This window comes from Ostrinia nubilalis, chromosome 11, assembly GCF_963855985.1.
Source record: "Ostrinia nubilalis chromosome 11, ilOstNubi1.1, whole genome shotgun sequence".
Taxonomy (NCBI): domain Eukaryota; kingdom Metazoa; phylum Arthropoda; class Insecta; order Lepidoptera; family Crambidae; genus Ostrinia; species Ostrinia nubilalis.
The window spans coordinates 9,236,853-9,257,060 of record NC_087098.1 but is presented as its reverse complement, the minus strand read 5'-3'; the positions used below and the strand labels follow the sequence as shown (position 1 = coordinate 9,257,060).

Here is a 20,208-nt window from a genome sequence, read left to right as displayed (position 1 = left end):
TGTATTTTTTCGGGATGGCTAGATACCTGTCTATAATCTACTGGCCATTAACACACCCATTTAGATTCTCAGCGGTGATAGCAATAGCAGACTCGACAAAAGAGTTATCGCAACAAAATAAAACTCTATATAGGTAGAGAACCTTCGCTCGTGACACCTCTTGGTATTCATCATGAACCCGGCCTCCCTTGGGGTTCGGGAACAATGTATATTTACCGGGAAAAAGCATTCAAAATTTCGAGTTAAGACCTGCTAAAATGTATAAATAGGAATTTTAGGAAGCTTTTTCATGACATTAAATTATATTTAATAAACAGACACCTTTATACTACGACTATTTCATATTTTTTTATCATTTTAGGAACGTTTATTTGATATTACAACATGTCACAACACAAAGCTGTAATTTATGAAAACAATGATATTAGTTTCACAGATAATAGTTTTTACTGAAATTTCTGAACGTTAATTTGTCAAATTATTTTATTGGATGACACTTGAACTGTATTTTCAAAATATTTAGCGCAAATTAAAAGGTATTTAAAATAAATTAATACTTTATTATGTGTAAACTAAAAAATCTTTTGAATTGCTTTCAAAGGAATAATAATTTGCCGTATTATGAAAAGGTAAGCAACTATTATGAAAACGTTATTCAATGTTAATGAACAGATGAACAGTAATAACAAAAAGACCTTTAAATAGACTTGGGCTTTATTAATCTAAGGACTTAAATTGAAACAGCACTGATGATAGCCTTATTCCTAATAAAGAGTTTCTTTAAATAAGTATTTGACATAGGTATCTAATGTAAGGTAGTCTAGGGTGATAAATGACTTGTTGCCATTCACCTAAAACCTGACTTGTTGCCATTCACTTTATCCTTGAAGATTGCACTCCACAGTGTATTGCTTAATTAATTTGGTACAAAAATTAGTTCACTCATTAGGCATTACAGCAGCAGCGACCGTATGCACTTGGTCTCAATCAGCGAACATGACGAAGCGTGACAAATTCATTGAGAGCAATGCAATAGTATTTCGCACCAGATAACCCCCACCAAGTTGTCCACTACAGTGGCGGCTTGCGCGGGCGCACCTCTCTCTCGCCGGACAGTGACACAGTGACCGTTTTAGCGGTCGAGGGCTCAGGCCATGCGCCACTTCAATATATCTATAACTGTCGTCGTCATCGTATACCTACTTGTCGTGACGCTCGCGGCGAAGATGCCGCCAACCGAAGTTCGTCCGAGACACGATCTCAATTTCGCCGAAACTGTTTACGCCAAACTTTCCGGTGCATGTGAGTAAATCAAACTTTCATGTTACACTCTTTATCGAACAAACGCGTTCAATATTCATGTGCTATATGTATTCACAGGTAGAGCATTAATGGACCTTCAATATAACTCGCTAAGTGATCAAAACGACTTAATAAAGACAATGAAAATTATATACCTGGATGGTAACGACATGAAAACCTACCCCATCGACGCCGCATATGTCGCACTAACTAAGCCAGCTAATTTTGATATATCAAAGCAAACAAAGATTGTAATTCACGGCTATAAGGACAACTCACAGTCGGCAGTGCCTCTGGCCTTAGCTCAAGCATACAATGAGAAGAAAATGTTCAACGTTTTGCTAGTCGACGCGGAGGAAATGATTAACAAATGGTACATCCTCTCCGTTCATAACGCGCGGCTGGTTGGAAAACGATTAGCAAACCTACTTGCAAACTTAGAAAATTTTGGAGCAAACGCTGAAGATTTTCACTTACTCGGCATAAGTCTGGGTGCACACATCGCCGGGTGGGCTGGTAAATACTTCCGACAGTACAAAGGACACAACTTGGGCCGCATCACGGGCCTGGATCCGGCGGGACCCTGCTTTTCATACGGGCACAGCGATCAAAGACTGGATAAAACGGATGCTAATTATGTGGATGTGGTTCATTCGAACAGATTAATTCAAGGAGCAATTGAGCCTCTGGGTCATTCAGACTTTTACATCAATGGCGGAGGACCGACTCAGCCAGGATGTTTCATGCCTTCCTGCAGTCACTTGCGAGCTGCTGAAGTGTATATAGAAAGCGTAAGAAACCCGAAATCTTTTGTGGGTGTCCAGTGTGAGAATTGGGAGCAATTTAAGAAAAACCAGTGTGTTGATAAGGACTACGCAGTGCTGGGATACGGCTCGTCGAGCGCGACCAGAGGGCTCTACTACTTGAGAACCTCGTCACACTCGCCATTCGGCCTTGGAATTAAAGGAGCAAAATCTGTGAATTCAAAAGTTGATCCTTGGTTAGAAAGCCTTAATATCACTTAATTGGCTATTTCAAAGAATATTTCGTATAATAAATTGTTGCCATACCGTTTACAAAAACAAAGTTTTTTCTTGTGCAAAGTTTCCTGTCTGAAAGTGGGCTGTGTATGTTCGCATTGGTTCGATGGTATCTACAGAAACTTGGTAAGTGACTTTATTGCTATCAAATTTCGAAGAACTTTTCAGCGATAAAGTCGATAATTACCTATATTTTAAAAAGTTTTGCATATGTTGGAAAGTTATCCAATTTCCTTTATACAATCATCAGTTGGCAACGTAATACGAGTAGATAACTGTCCCCATTTCTGAAATAATATCAAATATGTATGTAATACAGTGTCTCGTTTTACTTGTATTTATATAAGGAATGATTCCACTACTCAAATATAACAACGCTTTATGAAACCAAGATTAAAAATAAATGAAAAAATCACCATCTCATTCTTCATACCGAATTTATATAAGAAGGTGCTTATTTCAATTTTTAGTTCTCAAAATTAAGTTTTAAGTAAAATTAAGTTCTCCATCTCCTATATTTTTTTAAACTTTGAGTAAGTCGAATCACCTAACAAAAATAAGTTATTCTTGAAAAAATAATGTAAATAACTCAACAGTTTACAGGATATTTGTATAGCTACGTACAAAATTGCTGAACTCATTGGATTAATAAATGCCTACAATCTTAATCTCGTTCCCACTTCCGCTGATGTTTGGTAATTCGCTAACCGCGTCGAATGCAAAGTGTCATGGACGTAAAGAAATCGTAAATCGACAGTGATTAATTATCTGCTAATAATGCTCTCTGTCAAGATCTAGCTCTAGAAAACTCTATTTTGAAATAACATTGAAATTTTGGTTTTGAAAGACTGAAATTAATCTAGTGAAACCAATGCTACATTGTTGCTTCATTTGGGAGCGAGAACAATACATTTTAAATGATTTCTAAGTATCTGAAATGGTTTTTTAGACGAAGTTATGGAAACACCGGTTTCTGTCGTCTGATCGGCAACACGTGATGGAAACGACATTTTCGCAACGTCGCGCAACGTTGCCAGGGCCGCGCCTGATACCATCCACTTAACGCTTGCAGCGTGTTGCGAGTGAATTCAGGAAGGTATTGCAGGACGTTGTGTGAATTGCGATCTATCTGCAGGTGACGTTAGAAGATATAGTTAAAAAAAAAATAAAAAAAAATTGTTTATTTCTGTAAATCATTTACAATAAAGTTACCGGGGTCTCCCAGAAAGTAATCGTAAGATACTTGTGTTGGGAGTACCTCGCTCTTCCACCTTAGTTACAAATTAGTTTAGATTTACGTGATAGATTTGCTAGTAGTAGGTAATAACATTGTTAAGTACACAAGGTTATAATTGAGGTAAGTGTGCATGGGTGTGATGTGTATGTATGTAAATGTGAGGTAAGTGTCCTTAGGTGTGATATGAGTATATGTATGTAAATGTTAGTATGTGAGTATGGGTGTGATGCGAGTATAAAATATGTTTGTAAATAGTTAGGTCTACGCTGGATTTTTGTAGGTATTAGTTCGTATATTGTAAATGATCTAAATAATTTCATGATTAACGTGATACGAAATGAAGTAATACCTAATAATTACCTATTTGTGCCTGAAGTTTTGACCAGGTTGCCCGGCCGCAGTCACAGGCTGAGTCAGCCAATTTCAATTATGCAACGCGAAAGTATAAAAATAACAATTTCATGATGTTGATATACGCTTACCTTATGGGTAGATAATGATAATTAAGTAAACAAATCCCATCTACAAGTTTTGAAAATGACGAACTGATATTAATAATTTAGATGCTATTAGTTTTGAGTATCGTTATTTTCCTTTGATGTTACTACACTATGATTAAAGCCATTAAGTATTCTTAAATAGGCTGTCACTCGCAGTCAGAAGCCGCGATGCTTCGTGATAAGGTTCATTTCGTTACATCACCTGATTATAGTCACTGTGTAACCGTAATAATGACGACATTCGCCATTATTACCGCAAGCCAAGCAACACCATAAAAATCTTTAATCAACCATGAAATGTTTGTTATTGCAAGGGGAATGCGTTGATACGAAGCAATTTTATGCTTTCAATGAGCTAATTTTACATTAAATGTGTTCCCAAATTTTGTTACATACAAATAATTTAATTATTAAGAGCAACAACCAAACAAGATTTGCATTTAGATCGTTACGCAAAGATTTTAATTTTATTTCTATAACGTGCGTGACTTAATTCTGTAATACTTATTTATATAACTGAACTAAATATGTACTTCCTATCCGCGACCATAATAATAGCTTTGTTAAATCTACTGCAATGATGAAAGTCAATTTACAACCTATACATAAAGGTGACGTATTTACCTACGTTCAGTTTATCTAGATAAGAAATCTTTAGGTTTCTCTATACATCGAAACCCAATACATGGAAAGTCCATGGTATTTTATAAACACATTCAAGTATGTAGCGATCATAAAACATAGTACAACTAAATAGGTTTACTTACTACTTAATCAAATCTTTACTGGTGTTTGTGTGGTTATACCTTATCTACCAAGTCCGCTAACAATGACAGCAAAAGCTGTATCGCATCTGATGTTGTAGCGCTAGCCAATATTATAAATATTAAATATCAAGCTACTCGTCTCGATTCAAGCTGTAAATTAGAACACTACACATAGCCCAGATAAAACAGCTAGTTAATCGCAAAATTAAAATGGGCCAGCAGTCTGTAGTCAGCGTTTTTATTAATATTTATAATCAATTTTTTACCCGTTTCATTTTTTATTCATGATTATTTTGATACACTAAAAAATGTAAAAATATCGAGAAAAATTACTCAGCAATTAGCTCGCCGCGTCAGTTTGCACAAAAAATGACTACTAGTCCAGTCATTATAGTAAGTTCACCTCGGAATTCGAGATACCCAGCTGTAAGTCTGTAAATACGTGTATATTGACACCCTAAAAGTTGTCTCAAAACCTACATATGGTAGGGTGTAAGCAACTATTAAATTTCAAGGTCAACGGTCACAAAAATCGGTTTTTTGCGCTTTTTTTAGAAATATCTCATTTCCTATGGGTACTTCTCATTTACACTCAAATTTGATGGTCACACAATAATAGTTCATAAACGGTATAAGTTAGAACAATAACTTTGAAATCAGGTAATAACATATCTATTTAGCTACATACAAAATAAATTTTATCGTAATAGAAGCAAAAATAATACGAAAACATCACATGAAACGATACAAAACGGGGTCATTTTTCGCGTTCTCATCGTGTCACACCTTCGGTTGCAATGAAACATTTGGTTACTGCATTCACAATTTTCATTCAATTTGTGTGTAGCATATACTAAAATCATCGTAATTAAATATACTTTCCACACAATAGTCAAAAAAATATCTTCTTATAATTATTTCGAATTGAGGAAGGAAAATGCGTTGGTCACACGATTTTAGGTACCTAAAATTTTGAGTAATCATACAAGATTGCCGTTAAACCGAACACCATCAACCAATCACTGTGTTCTATTCGGTTAACGTCAGTCGCGCTCCTGCCATTGCGGAGGTGAGATAAGTCGATCATCGATCCGCGAAAAAAATACGTAACTTTTTGTGATTATCCATAGACATTCCGTCGCTTGCTTGATCAATATTTTCTACCTCTAAAATATAAACAATTTAATTGAAACTTAGGCCATTGAAAACTTAACATGTTAGAATTATTTGTGTAGTATTCGACTTGAACCGTTAAACTCAAATTTAGGGATAATGAATAAAAAACTAAAATTTTCGTCACCTTCGTGGCATCACCTTCGTGGTGTTTTATACACGAAGGTGATTTTAGGCCACGAAAGTGATTTCTTGCTTTGGTTTATTTTAAAATATAATGACTGGTGTTTAAGTTTTTACAATATTTTAATAACGAATAAATTATACGTGTTAAGTAGAGTTCAGTACATCAATAAAAAAATAAGGGCCTCGTATTTTTTTTGTCTGTATGACTGTATGTATGTCTGTATATGTGACTGTGTATCTGTTTGTAAGAAAAATTTAATCTGAAGTTTGAGTTAAAAGTTGTACAATAAAAATACGAGGCCATCTGGCCTCAATAAATAAACATATTTTTTGTTGAGGGACTGATAAGTTAAGAGTTCTTTTTTATTGAGGTACTGATAATCCTTTTTTTTGCTTCTTTAGCATTTCAAAATGCCACCAGTATCACCCTTAAAACCAATTGCGTAGAATATTGTAACTTAGTAGGTGATGTTATCGTTAAAATTTTATCTTGTATTTAAGTACCTACCTATTTATATTATGTTATTGCCATTTATGTTACTTATTTCTATGAAAATAAGACAAAATGTATGTTTTATAAATACTTAAGAGTCATTTACAGTAGTAAAGTTTGAAAAAATTATTGTTGTGAAGTACAGAATCACTTTCGTGGCATCAAAAAATTCAAAACGTTAAAACTTCCAAACCAGACTCACTATTTGACTGATTTACTGAGAATACACTCTTCACATCAAGCGCTACAATTTTTGTTTACAAAAAGTTGAAATAAGTTAAAAATAAAATTTGCCACGAAGGTGACGATGAGAACCGTGGCGATGAGAAATACCCCTATGGGTTTTTTGCTATTTGTATTTATTATCAATATTGTAGAATACTAAATTCTCTACAAATTTTGTTTAAAAACTTTTTTTATACGGTGAACCGTTTTCGAGATAGAGGGCGGAGAGCGTGCGGTCACTGCATCACTTCAGGTCTACTTAAGCGGTTTAGATTTTTCATACAAATGGATTTTCCCGCTAATTCCTGTGGGAATTTCGGGAATTCCTTGTTGTAACTAAGCTTTGAGTTTACTAAGGTACCTACATGCCAAATTTCAAGCGTCTAACTTCCGTTAAGCGTTTAGATTTTTCACACCAAAGGATTTTCCCGCTAATTCCTGTTCCCGTGGGAATTCCTAAGTATACTATAACCTGCCCAGGTGTATGAAGAATAATTGTACCAAGTTTCGTTAAAATCCGTCTAGTAGTTTTTGTTTCTATAAGGAACATACCTAGGTAGGTAGGTCTAGGTCTAGGTAGGTACCTTAGTAAACTTAAAGCTTATTTACAACAAGTAATTACCGAAATTCCCACGGGAATTAGCGGGAAAATCCTTTTGTATGAAAAACCTAAACCGCTTAAGTTGACCTGAAGTGATGCAGTGACCGCGCGCTCTCCGCCCTCTATCTCGAAAACGGTTCACCGTATAAAAAAATTTTTTAAACAACATTTGTAGAGAATTTAGTATTCTACAATATTGATAATAAATACAAATAGCAAAAAACCCATAGGAAATGAGATATTTCCAAAAAAAGCGCAAAAAACCGATTTTTGTGACCTTTGACCTTAAAATTTAATAGTTGCTTACACCCTACCATATGTAGGTTTTGAGACAACTTTTAGGGTGTCAATATACAAGTATTTACAGACTTACAGCTGGGTATCTCGAATTCCGAGATTCTTACCTAATTTAAGCTTAAATGACTGGACTATACCGACTTCGCAGTCCTTTCATTTATAGAGCAACGCTCTGTGTTGATATACTGACATGGTGACATAAGGTATTAACCACGTGTTTTGTGACAGTTGTTGGTTTTCTTCGGGCTGCAAATAGGTAACTTGTTATAGTAAAGTGTCAGTTCGTAATGAAAGCGACTATCGCGCTCCACTGAACTCCACGTAACTGGAGCTACTAGCATTCATTCTAAAATTAGTATCAACGGAATGCAAGGGAATGTCATCAACTAAATGTCATCCTTCAGGTTGTACCTTCTACTGTTACGTACGAGTTTAGCCTAGGCGCAGACCATCGACTTTTAGATGGCCGAAAGTTGGGCCCCATTTTAATTTGTATGAAGAATCGGCCTTTACCAAATCGGTGTAATGTGCTCACTTCCATACATGTCCATACTCATTAACAGCCCGACCCAACTATCGGCCAACTATACTTAACATCAAATAAACCGCACCTTCCGCGACGCGAACTTTAAAGATTTTCTTCTGACACAATCATGGTGCCCCAACAATATTGGTGTTATTTGAAAGCCCAATAAATAAACTTAAAGAAAAATACATTATTTTTTTTATAAACACTTAACAGGTACCATAAATGTGACTTGAAAAAAGGCCTCACTTGGGGCTCACCTCTGGGAACAATTAGACCAATTTTTGTGGTTATAAAACGAAATAATGATAATACGTGTCCTTTTTAACAGATGGATAGCAATTAATCCCAATTTAACAGTTTTATAGCTACAAAATTTGGCTCAAGCGTAACTACCTATTTTTTGAAGAAGTGATTCTGGATCCTTCTACAAACACATTTTTGGGGTAAAAACCTTTCCTTTAATGAAATGAAGTTTAGAACTAGGCTTTCAAATGGAACCAATGTTGGTGGGAAGTGGGGATGCATACGTTTGAGAAGTGCTTGTTGTGGGAGGTGCGATTTATTTGATGCCGAGTGTATAAGTCGGTAGTCTGCGCCTAGGCTAAAGCTGCATTCAAAATTACAATGTAAACATAAACTAGTTTGTAGACAGTACTTACTATAAACTAAGATTTTAGCAATAACATTCTAAAAACTAGTTTTGTTCAAATAAAGCATTGTGTAGATTCCAAGTATCGAGTGTCTGTCAAGCCTAAATCATTTTATTTCTATTTATATAAATATCTAGAACGTATATCGACCTCAATTATAAAGTATTACTAAATTATTCATTTGTAATAGATTTGAACTTAAAACCTAACAATAACAAAATTGGAGTTCAAATCTAATTTTACTTTTAGGTCATTACCAATCGGAAATTTTGGGGTAAAATCCTTTGGCTTTCGAATGGTACCAATATTGGTGGGAAGTGGGGATGAATACGTTTGAAAATGCTTGTCGCGGGAGGTGCGATTTATTTGACGCCGAGTGTAGTTTGTAGACAGTACTTTACTGTAATCTTCGATCTTAGAAATAACATTCTAAAAACTAGTTTTGTTCAAGTTCAGTCAGTTTTGTTCAAGTCGCATTGTGTCGATTCCGAGTATCGAGTGTCTATCAAGCCTAACTAAATCATTTTTCTATTTTTATAAATATCTAGAATTAGGTCGACCTCTATTATAAAGTATACTAAATTATTAATTTGTAATAGGTTCGGACTTGAAATCTAACAAAATTGAAGTTCGAATCTATTTTTACTTTTAGGTGATTACTAATCGGAAATTTTAATGGAAGATGCTGTAACTATAGTAAGAACATTATGTTTAACTTCCTTGCTGCGTTTTATAGAGAACGTTACGTGTTCTTTAACATATTTACAGCGCTATAATACGTGATACGTTTGTAAAATTGGTGTGACCCACATGTTGCAAACTGGACTGGCAAAACTTAGGCTACATTAGGTATCTTATTACAAACTATATTGCTATCTGCTAGTTACTAACCACTAGTACATCAAACTGTGTTGCAATTGACAAACCCGTTACATTGTCTCTGTAAGCAGAAAGCGTTATTAATGCATTTATTAGATAACAGTTGCTCAACTGTGCTATGAACCACGAAATGTATGACCGCTGAGATCAACACAAAGTGGTTTTACTAATTAAATTAACAAGAGACTCATTTACCCAGATTGATAACACGTTCCGAAAATCGAAGTTGGGCAAGGTTGTTAATGTGTACGTAACAAAGATACATAAAACTTGTATAAATTAAGATCTGATATGAAACATTTTAGAGTAGATAGTGGATGATACAATTATACATAGTTGTGAAGGATTTAAACTTTATACGGCTCACTTGCTTGATATTTATTGTTTTTAATTACAAAATGTTCCAATCAGGTAGGTAAGGTCAAGTACTTAGGGAGTGATGGAGACAACGGAACCGTGCTACGGAATTGCTTGTAAAATAAAGTACTTCCTGTAGAAAGTTCAAATTGGGTGAGATTGGACACCAACATCTGAACTCCAAACTCGGCCAGTCAGGTTTTTGTTTGTTGCCGAGCCTGAAACCTTTCCATAACGAGCGTGACATTTAAACAACTGCTTTACAACTCGGAGGGGGCTAATACACAAACACGTGGACTTAACACACTCGCTCTACCGTTTCTACACGTACGGACGGCAGCACATTAAGCTAAACACTGTGGCATCTTATTCTGTTGTAATAGGGATGATTTTGCTACACAAATGTATAGTCTAATATGCTGTTGACTCTACCAACTGAGATAACATTTAGTTGTTATTTTCGCCTACGTGCGCTTGTCTAACCGCTCTAACAAAGCCTCATTACAGTGTAGGTTGTTCTCTGTTATTAAATAACAATACACGATAAACTATCTTAGATCTACCACATGAACATAATAATATACCAACAATCAAAAGGTACCTCACAAGCTTAATTGCTATAATATTGAAGTTGAATTTAGACCTAATCGTGACGTACACTAAGATTGAGGTCCGACGCAACAAGTAAAGGAAAAGCAACTTAGTTACGTGACCTTTATAGCGTAGGTAGGTAAGCTAAATACTGATATATTTTAAGATTTCAAATCCACATAGGACTAATTGAGAACGATGGTCTGAATGATCCATTTGTGTGATATAAACTCACCACACAAGTGGATCATTCAGACCATCGTTTTCGAATTTCATTCACAACCATTCTAACTTACATATGCCTAATATTTTAAACTGATCTATTTACGACATTTACTAGGTTAGTTTTTATGTTAAAATTGTTATAACATATCCTTAAATGTTTCTTATGTTTTAGAAAATTTGGAAAACTCGCTGATTTTCATTTTAATACATAACATATAAAAATAGAAATCAACTAAATTTCATTCATTCGAGTGGTAGCAAAGCCATCGTTCCATTAAAACACGCAACACGCACTGAGCATATTAACATTCCGCATGCATTTCTCTTCGCGAGTTCATTTCACTGATTCCAAGAACTTGTTAATTCCAGACAGAGGCTGAGTAAGAATTAAGTTTATTCAAGAAAACTCAGCAATCCGTAGTCGGTATTTACATTGATGCTGAAATGTAAAGAAATATATGTACCTACCTACTACTTTGATAAGTAACACCTAAAACCCAATTGGTAGCATGTTAGATTTTATTTTCTTCTACCGTGGAGATTTTTACTCAATACAAAAGCGATTTCGCAGCGCCTAATTATAATAAGTATTCATAATAACTGTTAGAACTTAATAAACTTTTTTATGCATAACTCACAGACATCCCATCCCTTCGATAATATAATACTTACTTACTCATCAGAACCCAACTAACAGTACCTCTAGTAGGAAAAACTTTCGAGTTCGTTTCGTTGCGTATTCAAAGTGTCATCGAAAAATTTTGTATGAAAAATTAAACAGCGCCCCCTAGGGCGGCTATAATATAGGGGGCGCTGTTTAATTTTTCATACAAAATTTTTCGATGACACTTTGAATACGCAACGAAACGAACTCGAAAGTTTTTCCTACTAGAGGTACAGGCAAAATCAAAATCTAAAACATCAAACAATTTCCCAAATAAGATTCCGTTCGAAATAACCCTGTCGCTTTTAACAGGATTCAAAACAAAATCTGATTATAATGGAATTCAGCCTTCCGTGATATTGTTTGTTTTCTTTTTGTTAATAAAGCTTATCGGCAAAATTAATTACTTTCCACTTTCATTACATTTCACATTTTGCCGCGAATAATTTCATTGCCGTGTGAAAAGCAGGGATTATGTGAATCAGTTGCGACGTTCAATTCGAGTTAGGTAATATTTGATATTGTAATTAAATCAGAGATAGGTAATGAAGAGTAAATATGTTTAAAAGGGGAAAGCTTATTTAACTAATTTTGATTTCTTTCTTTCTAATGAATTCGATTTCCAGTCGAGCCATTTCAATACTGTGTGCCTACCATGAGTTTACGTTAGGTGAGCTCGCTAGCGAATACGTCAAAAAATTCTATGAAGATCCTATTTCTTGAAAGTAGCCACTAGGGGCGCTGCACAATATGTCATACATTTAAATGTCATTTTTTTACGCAGTCGCTAGCGAGCACACCTAACGTAAACTCATGGTAGGCACACTGATATTGTGAAGTTTTTAAGTTTTCATCCCTGTCAGTACCCAGTCGATTGATGTTGTAACAATGTAGTAAAATTAGAATGTATAATGAACTAAACAATTACTGTAAATCGAGGTCTTTGCGTTTAATCAATTAATCAATTCAGCTCTATTAAAATTATTTTCGTCCATCTAAATATTCCATTTAGGTAGATGGGTAGAATTAGTACAAAATTATTTTGTTAAATTAAGATATATACCTACTCCTAATGGTTAGCCGCAAAACATGAATCAAGTGTAACTACAACTTTTGAGATATGGATTATCCTAGTTTCATAGATTCTACAGTGTAATACAAACTTTCCATGAATATGTACTAGGAAAGTAGCTAACCCGAACTTACCCTGCGAAGTTCAGCTACTTACTCTTTCGTAAATGCTACGGTTGTTCTGAACTCGATCCAATTCTGCTCAAAATAGGTTCCTCCTTGTTCCTGCCCTCCAAAGATACATGACACTGGAACTATACTACATGGACTCCAAAACGCATTTAATACACAGTTCAAACATTTTAGGTACCTAGCTTAGTAGTAGTTGCCTGAAACTTCATCGCCTTACTGACATTCCCTTTAACCTTTATAATCCAATCAAATCGATTTATCTGTAACGACTTCATTGATATTCTGAATTGAATTTCAATGAGATAACTAACCAAACTTAGCATAGTTACTGCATCTACCCACGGACCCCAGAGCATCCTGATTATGCTGAATTAGTAATAATGATGATTCGAAAAATAATAGAGAAACGGGTGAAATGGAAAATCAGGGATAACATTTTGTTGGTGTTCGGACACATCAAGCTGACATAAATTATAATAGATGCCATTTTACACAAAAATTCCAGTAAGACTAAGTACTTACCAGACACAGAGTCGATCTTAGTAGGTCAATAGTTTTTTGTCATGTAGTCTAAGGAACAAGTCCCGCGATAAGTTACGTGTTAGAAGATTTCACTGGACTTCATACAACATTATGTAAGCGGAAAATTGAATCGTAAATATTAGGTATAAAAATAATCTGGAACCTTTCTCAAAACTAGTCTAGGTATATTTATTTATGTTACTTTCTAAATTATAAAGTAACTTAACTGAAATAATAGATGGGTTTTAACTGTACAAAATAATCACTTTTCATTTTCCCTTTCTCTCCACAATAGAGTTCACGGGACTGCTAAAAAAGATCAAATTCAATTTTGAGCGCGCCATGACAACAATTACGAAGTTCTCTCGCATCGCGTCACTCGCGAATACAGAGGTTTTGGCCGACAGTTGAATTTTAGAGACCCAATTTACGTGGGGATTTGACATTTAAATGCTACTGTTTTCATTGGCTCTTATTTCCGTATATGAACATGCTTTTAAAATAAGTTACTGAAAACTAATTTAGTAAAAACTTATGTTCGTGATCCTCCTATTAATAAGTTTGCTAAATTAACTTTCAATTCAATATGTCATGTCTGCATTGAAACAACCAAAAAAAGATAAAATAATTTACCAAGAAGGACGAATCCTTCACAACATCTTCATCAAAGATGATTAGAGGCAACAACACAAAACAAAACAATAACAACGATAATGATCAAATACAAATAAGTATCCGTAGGTCAGCGGTGCCAGTGATGTGTCACACATTATTAGTCCAAATGAAAGGACCTCGCCCTTCGTCGTGTCGTATAATTTGACGTTGGTCTTCATTTATGTTTATTACATCTTTTGTTTAATTAATGATAACGAGACAAATATTAATATACAATCATTTTAATAACCTTGATAATTGCTTTAGTAGGATAGATTTCACTAGAAAAAAGGCCTCAATTTCCAAGTTTTTTAAAACATTAACATGGTGATAAACTATCAAGAAATATTATTTTATTTGTAAGCCCAAGTTACGTTTAGATATAATAATAGCAATGTTTGTGTCGATATCTGCTAAACCCATTATTGTAGCCCCTAACAAAATTCCCACGTGCCTGTGTCTGAATTTTAGTGGGATTACTTATACATTGCTAATTAATTAAATACTATATTATCTGCAAATAAGCACACGAATAATTAATTAAGGTAATTAATGAGACTGAAAAAATACTTGTTAAAAATTCATAGTGTTATATTTAATTAAAACTTTTATACACACAACAGATGGTACCAAAGGCGAACTTTATTGCGTTATAGCATTTTCTGTCATTTTTGCTATGTACGCGTTTTCCTACTAATTACCTATAATTATTTTACACTCGCTTTTGCCAGAGGCTTCACCCGCGTGAAATTTACCCAGATAGGCTATAGCCTATCTGGGTTATAAACAATAATACTGTAAAGTTTCATCAAAATCCGTTCAGTAGTTTTTGCGTGAAAGAGTAACAAACATGTTGACATCCAGACATCCATACAAACTTTCGGATTTATAATATTAGTAGGAAGTAGGATTTTCCATATCCCCAATAACATTTCTTCTTCTTTAATAACAAATGAAATACGTACTTATAAGTACAAAATAACTTCAAAACTATTCCAGTTACAGTATATCGACCACTACCTATTTCAGTTGTCTAACTGTCCCCTGAATACAACATGAAACAGCGTTGACAAAATGTCAGCTCGCCTTTGCAGATTAAACACAATCCTCGTAATCGCTGCGGTGGTAGTGCACAAGCAAATGAAAGAGTGTGGAACATTTGGATAAACGAGTGTCACACTGGCCGTGAGGGACACCCGTAATTACAGTTAGACCAACAAACTTGTAGCAGGTATTCGTATGAAAATACAGAGCACGAACACGACTGATGGAATCCCGAATGAAATTAAATGTCGCCCCAGTTGCGGCCAGTAAATAAGGGGGCGATTTCTCAAGAGGGCAGTTATAGCAGTAGTTGGAACTTAATCGCGACTCAGGAGAAAGTCGGGACATTAAGCGGAGTTTTGTTGTGCCGTAACCTCGCAGACACGTCGCGTAAATATCTTCCGCGGTCTCCGCCGCCGCTTTGTTTTATTCAGATAAATATGTTTGCCTCCGCAAATTCTTACTTTATCGCCCATATTATTCATGGCCTTAATACACATTTTATTTGCAGAACATAATATACACACGATGCGCTTGTACTACATACAATCTTATTTGGGTTGGTAGGCCATTTAGTAGGCTCACCATTCCACCAAATCTGTCTGGATTTAATGCCCACCAACCATTTGTGCCGAAAAAATCTTCGTAATGCAGAACATAGTTTTGTACCTAATGCCCTGAATTTCGCAAGAGTCCCGAAGGTGACAAATTGTCACTTAGGCTTACGTAAGGTATCTACGGTAAGGTAAGTAGGTACTTCACATTTTGGCAAGTTCTTTATTTACCACAAAAGAAACGTGTAAATAAATAAAAATCCAGTTAAGTACACTCACGTAAGTAGGTACCTACTATGTATATACATCATATATTTTCTATAAAGTACATTTTAAATCATGTTGATAAATACTGATCATTTTGACTAAAGTTATTTCCTGAGTGCCTACCATGAGTTTACGTTAGGTGTGCTCGCTAGCGACTGCGTAAAAAAATGACATTTAAATGTATGACATATTGTGCAGCGCCCCTAGCGGCTACTTTCAAGAAATAAAATCTTCATAGAATTTTTTGACGTATTCGCTAGCGAGCTCACCTAACGTAAACTCATGGTAGGCACACTGAAGAAAATGACACGTGAAGTCTGAACTCTTATATGATGATTACATTCAAAAGTCTTATAGAACCAGTATATCTATACTAATATTATAAAGAGGAAAGATTTGTACCTATTTTTGTATGTTTGTATGTTTGTAATGAATAGGCTCAAAAACCACTGAACGGATTGTGATGAAATTTTACAGTATTATTGTTCATAATCCAGAATAACATATAGGCTATAATTTATGACGATCTGTGACAAACGAAATTTCACGCGTGCGAAGCCGCGGGCGGAAAGCTAGTTCTTTATATTTATGTCTTATTGAGGTTACGTAAGTTTATTTTAATAAAGCATTCTAAAATCCACTTACGTAACATCAATAAGACATAAATATAAAGTATTTATCCTACAGTAAATATTACAAATAAAATATTTATAATGTTTTCAGGAAGCTCAAATGTATCTCACAAATCTACGGCAGAATCCATTTCAGGAATCCCAACAATTAGGCAACACTCCCATATAGTAGCCAACCAAATTGGATTTACAAACGTAACCAATTTTATAGAGTGGTTTGTAGGTAACCTACATAGACAATCCGAGTGCAATCTCGATACTGTTCGGAGAGGCCACTGATGAGTGCACGGAGATGAAAATTATTTTGGTAGGTTGGCGCCTGGCACCGATTCAACACCGGCTCAGTTTCGCGCGTGTCGCCTCGCCTACACATTCGATCCGCTCCTCACTCGCTCACAAATACTCGAAATGTAACGATTGCGAAATTTTGACAAGGAAAAATCTCGCATTCATTAAAAACACTCGTATTGTACAGTCCGCATTTAGCCTGTCTGGTTATTTACGTAATGCCGAGCGTATGACGAGCCCCTTTTACTTTTAGACTACAGTTTTAAGTATAAACTCAGCTAGTGAACATAACAAAGACTAATGATTTCACCCGCATGTTGATTACGTGGTTATGTAAAAAGAAAGAAAGAAAGACATTTTGATTTGCCATTGATTTGATATTGAGGTCTTGACGTGTACCTAAATTAGATTGCCTCATACAAATTAGAAGTGCATCAGCATACTAAGATTCAATGTAATAAGCATGCGAAGTCGCGAACCATAAAATAAATAACTAGTATAATGTAGAGACAAACTCACTGAATTCAGGTAAAGGTAACAAGCGTCGAACACTACCGAACTGTGATTAAAACGGGGGACCCAAAACGTCACAAAAATGATTAAGTGGGTTTTGTTTTATGAGGAAAACGGAAAAGGCTGCCACGGCCGTCGGCCACTGCCAGCAACAGGCAGTTGATTAAATTGCTCGTTCTTACTGTGCTCCAGAATACCAAAGCTTACCTTTGTAAGGTAAGGGGTATGGGTAGGGGTAAGGTAAGTGATTGTTAATTCACGTCTATATTCTACATTATTATATTTGATACTCATAATCAGTCCGGTAAAGACAAAAATCGGTAAATATGACAGGACAAAATTTTTTTAGAAATGTGAGCTTTAAGATGTCAATAATTACTTACAGCAAGTTTGTTAGAAATTCCATCCAGATTGTTTTATTTCAAGACTTAAGTTACATATTCACATATCTTTATGGTTCACAAAAATATGTATAAAGATTATTCACATATTTTTGATTAAATGAGACTTATTATTTTAATTACTATGTATTTTATTTTTACACCCTTAACCTACATGGCAATAAAGAGTTTTCGGGTTACTTTTCAGCGGTAACTAATTCTCCTAATGCAATACTAAATTTTAATTTATGTAGTAGGTGTACACATGCCTGCATTTTGCCTTATGAGCTAGAAATAAGAAGAAATGAATAATTTTTCACAAGAATAGGTTTATCATTTATGCCCACATGTGGATGCGGTATGGTAATCGCAAACTAACTGCCGCATAAAGTTATATCTGAATTGCAAATGCAAATTAAGCCGCTGTGCTCCCGTGCCGCTCGGAACCTTTGCCGCAGAAATCAATGTGTCTGGCTGACTCTATTAGGATAAATTACTTTAGGTACAGTGGCCTATAGAGGTTGGTAATATGAAACTCTGCCCTTGAGAACATAATTTAATGGGTTGACATAGCTACTGCTTCGGCCCGTGGCCTTACTCGGATGGATTTCGGTTTGTAACTGAAAGTTTTTATCGCGCGTCTCACGTTCAAATCACTTTGAACGTGAGACGCGCAATAAAAACTTATTCTGGAATATTCTTCATAAACATGAAGAATAATATACTTAAGACAACATACATTTTCAGATAATTTAACTCATAACTTTTAACCCCTATTGAAACTATTTTAATTGGTTTTGCAACAAAAGAGTCATCTGCGAGTGTATCAAAGTTGGATCTGCGGCTTAGTCGTAAAATTGTAATAAATAAAGTTAATTTAGCATAAATCTATTGATACATTATTCTTTTACATCGGCCGAATGTTGAAAAATGCTATTAATAAACGGACAAATCAGTGCGGAGCAATGTTATCAGTTATCACCCACGTTCCTTCGCGGCTCGTGCGTAAGTAATGAGCTCGCCGAAACAGGCTGTTCGCTGCGAAGTAAAGCACACTAAATGCCCGTTATTATCGCTGTAACGGGAGATCATTCCATTAGGATCGCCACAAGTATTCATTAGCTAAGCTGGGAGTCGTAATACATTACAAATTATGTACCTAGTCTGAGGTCGTTATCTTCGTATACCAATAACTCTACCCGTATCATATTCTTCGTTGGACGGTTTAGATCATATTTAACCGCCTACGTGAAATTTGGATACCAAAATTAAATCATAAGCTAAGTATAAGAAAATGTAAGGTTTATTAACTGTAGTGATTTATTCACTTTGATGTCTTCGTATCTCTATCACTATTATTACTAGCTTTTCCATTAGACTCTACTTGCGTAGATTTTGATTTGCTGACTATGAACCTTGGATGAACAAACGATATAGCTTACGATACTCGGGAATAGTGCAGTTATTTATAAATTAAAGAATTTATTTACAGTTTGCATAGGTACAAATTACATAATACGATAGAATCAAGCAGCAGTTTACATTTTTCATATCTAAAATGAACCCTTATGCGAACCGACAAACATATTTTTATTTTACTTAAACCTATTCTTCGGTATGTGAAACATCATCTTTGCTTTGCTAATATTATAAAGCTGAAGAGTTGGTTTGTTTGGTTGAACGCACTAACCTCAGGAACCACTGGTCCGATTTGAAAAAATATATTTGTATTGAGTAGCCCATTTATCCAGGAAGGCTTTAGGCTAGGATATCGCCCTACAGCCAATAGGGGCGGAGAAGTAAAGAAAAAATGTTGCAAAAACGGTAAATATTATTCAAATTATTTTACACGCGTACGAAGTCGCGGGCACAGCTAGTTTAGTTATAAAAGAAAAAGATTAAAATATAAATGGGTAGGTACACTAATGATCATAATTAAAATACTTAGTATTTTAATATTTTTCCCGAGAGCTAATAGCCGTCTGCTCGCCAGAACACTTTGAATCATGCGAGTCCATTTGGCTCTTATTTCATTTTTTCTACATTTTGTTTGTGCATCGTTTTTTGTAAATACAGACTATTTCGAGATCTTGACGAGAGCAATAAACTCCTGCCACAATAATGTTAAGCTTGCCACGCACGACTACTTACGAATATTTTCTTCAATATTATTATATTAAAATGCCATTTTCCCTAATAGGTACAATGAATCAGTTGAAATACTTACAACTGATATCTTCCCGGAATTGATATATGTACCTGCAATATATATAAATAAGTTACTAAACGCACTATCATAATACCTTTATTACGAGTATAATAAGACATTTTTGTAATGTTTTTGTCTTCTTACATTGTCTTTTTACGGATCCCTTAGAAATACGTAAAATATTGATGTTAGTTAGACATAGCACATTTACGTTAATTAAAGACACATTTTCTACTTCCAAAGCTAAAAATAATGAATTATAGTTTGAAGTTAAATTACAGCCGTT

The 20,208-nt window shown here is 35.0% G+C and overlaps 1 protein-coding gene across 1 annotated transcript; it reads left to right on the top strand.

Moving 5' to 3' along the window:
• The first annotated feature begins 876 nt into the window (after positions 1 to 876).
• LOC135075879 (pancreatic lipase-related protein 2-like) lies at positions 877 to 2,611 on the top strand. Its single transcript, XM_063970336.1, has 2 exons — positions 877 to 1,302; positions 1,381 to 2,611. Exons 1-2 carry the CDS (start codon positions 1,155 to 1,157, stop codon positions 2,325 to 2,327), a joined length of 1,095 nt encoding a protein of 364 aa, XP_063826406.1. The 5' UTR covers positions 877 to 1,154; the 3' UTR covers positions 2,328 to 2,611.
• The last annotated feature ends 17,597 nt before the right edge of the window (positions 2,612 to 20,208 follow it).